General features: G+C 36.2%; 1 protein-coding gene across 1 annotated transcript; it reads left to right on the forward strand.

The window, feature by feature from the left end:
* Positions 1–253: 253 nt before the first annotated feature.
* Positions 254–1750, forward strand: LOC110680867. The gene is made up of 3 exons (XM_021856656.1): positions 254–576; positions 1238–1498; positions 1557–1750. Exons 1-3 carry the CDS (start codon positions 304–306, stop codon positions 1644–1646), a joined length of 624 nt encoding a protein of 207 aa, XP_021712348.1. The 5' UTR covers positions 254–303; the 3' UTR covers positions 1647–1750.
* The last annotated feature ends 565 nt before the right edge of the window (positions 1751–2315 follow it).

Consider the following 2315-nt stretch of genomic DNA (forward strand, 5'->3'; position numbering starts at 1 on the left):
AAGGAACATCCACTGATGGAAGTTTGGGTATATATATATATATATTTTCGATGAATCATCTTTTTCAGATTGTTTACAGAATATGTTTCAAGTATACCATCATGGTCAACTTTTTTCTATGAAAATATTTCAATTACGCATAGCAATTTTTAGTCAAATTGTAATCCTATTAACTTTCCAAATTACCTGTCTACAATTTAATGCGAAACACATTGTTCGATAATTCTCCAACCCGAGTGAAATAATAAAACGATTACGCATCACGGTTCACCTTCCAGTTAGTTTTCACCATTGAATTGAATCATGTTTGAACGACCTGTGTTCGGTGGGATTGTGTGCTTTGTGGCTTTGAATGTCGCTTTGACGATAGCAACCGATGTAACCACTGCAGCACCAAGCGTTACGGTTGTGAGTCCTTCAGCCGCTTCTCCTCCGAAGAATGGATTATGCTCCAAACCACCCAGTGGTGTTAGCTTGATTAATTGTTGCAATTTACCGACACCCTTTCCCGAGGATCTTCTCAGCACGTGTCAGAAAGCACAAACCACTTGGCTGAAGGATAAAACGAGTGCTACCGTAAGTGATGTTAAAGCTTTGAGCTGTTTAGTGAATGAAAATCGAATTTAGTAGAGTAAGGTGGGGCAAAAGTTCGACCTTAGCGGAATAATTAATATTTCCAACAAAAAAGGTTGGTAAGAAATAAATTCCACACAGTGAACCTTCAACATATTGGCTACAATTTTTCACAACAAATTTGTGGCAAAATATTTACCCACTTTTAGGTACAACAAATTTAAAATTGATTGTCGAAAACGAATTTTTGTCCCACCGGTGGTTCGAATCTAGTGTGGAGCAAAAGTTCGCCGGATGGAATACAAAATATAGATGTTTTTATCACAGAATACTTTAAACCAGCCATAAATTGAGGTTTGCAGAAAAAAATACATCAAATTTTCATCCTAAAGTTGTCTCAAATATGGTAACATAACCAAAAATCACAATTATCCACAAAACTAAGAACTAACATGAAATTTTGAAGATTTTTTTTTTCTCACGTTCAGACATATTTTACTAAATTAAGTTTGAGCTTTTGCCCCACTTTACTATACTATAATATTCACACTCTAGTGGAATTAAATGATATAGTTCTAAATTAGGATTTCATTCATTAACTGTAAGTAATTTCGTCATAAGTTTCGAACTTTTTTTTATGTTTTTCGAATTTCACCTCATCCAGTGTGGATCGCGATGTCTTCTGGGCCGGGTGATGAACATTTCCGAGGCAATTCAGCGATTTATGCTCAATGCATCGGACACGTGGCTTGATCAAATGCAGCAACTGCCAACGTACTTCAATGTGCTAACGAAATGCGTGCCAACCGAAGCGTGGGATAAATTCACGACAAAGTTACTCGGAGAGGGGGCTGCCTTTACTGAAGCCATCTGTGAGCTGGATCTGCTAGGGGCGGCCGAATGTTTTAGTAAGGAAATATTTCTGGTGAGTGCTGGAGGATGATTGGATGGATGAATCTTCTAATTGTATCGTTGGTTTTCAGAACTGTCCTGGTTTCGTGAAAAATACGCAATGCCAGAGCGTGAAGGACTTCTTGACTACGCCCTGTCGTTATAGCGATTTACACGTTTAGAGTAAGATGATTACACCAGGGGATATGAATCAAATACCAAATGTGTAGTGTAGAATACCACCAGTAAGAATAAATTGGATCATTTGATTCGCTTTATAGTGAAATATTCAATTACTTTCCCAGGCACAGATATGAGTCATTGAATGCAATGCAGTTTTATTGAATTATTACTAGTATTAATATTATTTCGAACGTTGCATTTATTCTCTTTATTCAAACGATTATATCACGAGCGATATTTGGCATTAAAGTTATCAATCACGCAAATATAAGAGCCAATCGATTTCCACAAGTCTGTTTCTGAAAAATGAATTTGCTGTACGGAGCTGTGGAAAGGCAAATTGACAGTTATAAATGTACATATACAGGTTGGACTCGATTATCCGGATACTCGATTATCGGAAATTTTAGACTCGATTATCCGGAGTATGTATTTTGATATTGATGAAATATGGGGTAATTTTTTAATTGTCACAAAAAAATTACATTTACAAACATAAACCTTAATTTAAATGGCTCATTTGGCGACAATTAGCACCATCACAGAGCCGTACTTCATATAATATAATTTATTGGTATAGAAAAGGGAAATTTATAGCTGCTCTGATTGTTTGATCAAAATAAGAATCATATGGCTGAGGGTCAAATCTTCTGTTCGATGGTTTGAAG

Source organism: Aedes aegypti, unplaced genomic scaffold (assembly GCF_002204515.2).
Source record: "Aedes aegypti strain LVP_AGWG unplaced genomic scaffold, AaegL5.0 Primary Assembly AGWG_AaegL5_hic_scaff_1930_PBJ_arrow, whole genome shotgun sequence".
NCBI classification, from domain to species: Eukaryota; Metazoa; Arthropoda; class Insecta; order Diptera; family Culicidae; genus Aedes; species Aedes aegypti.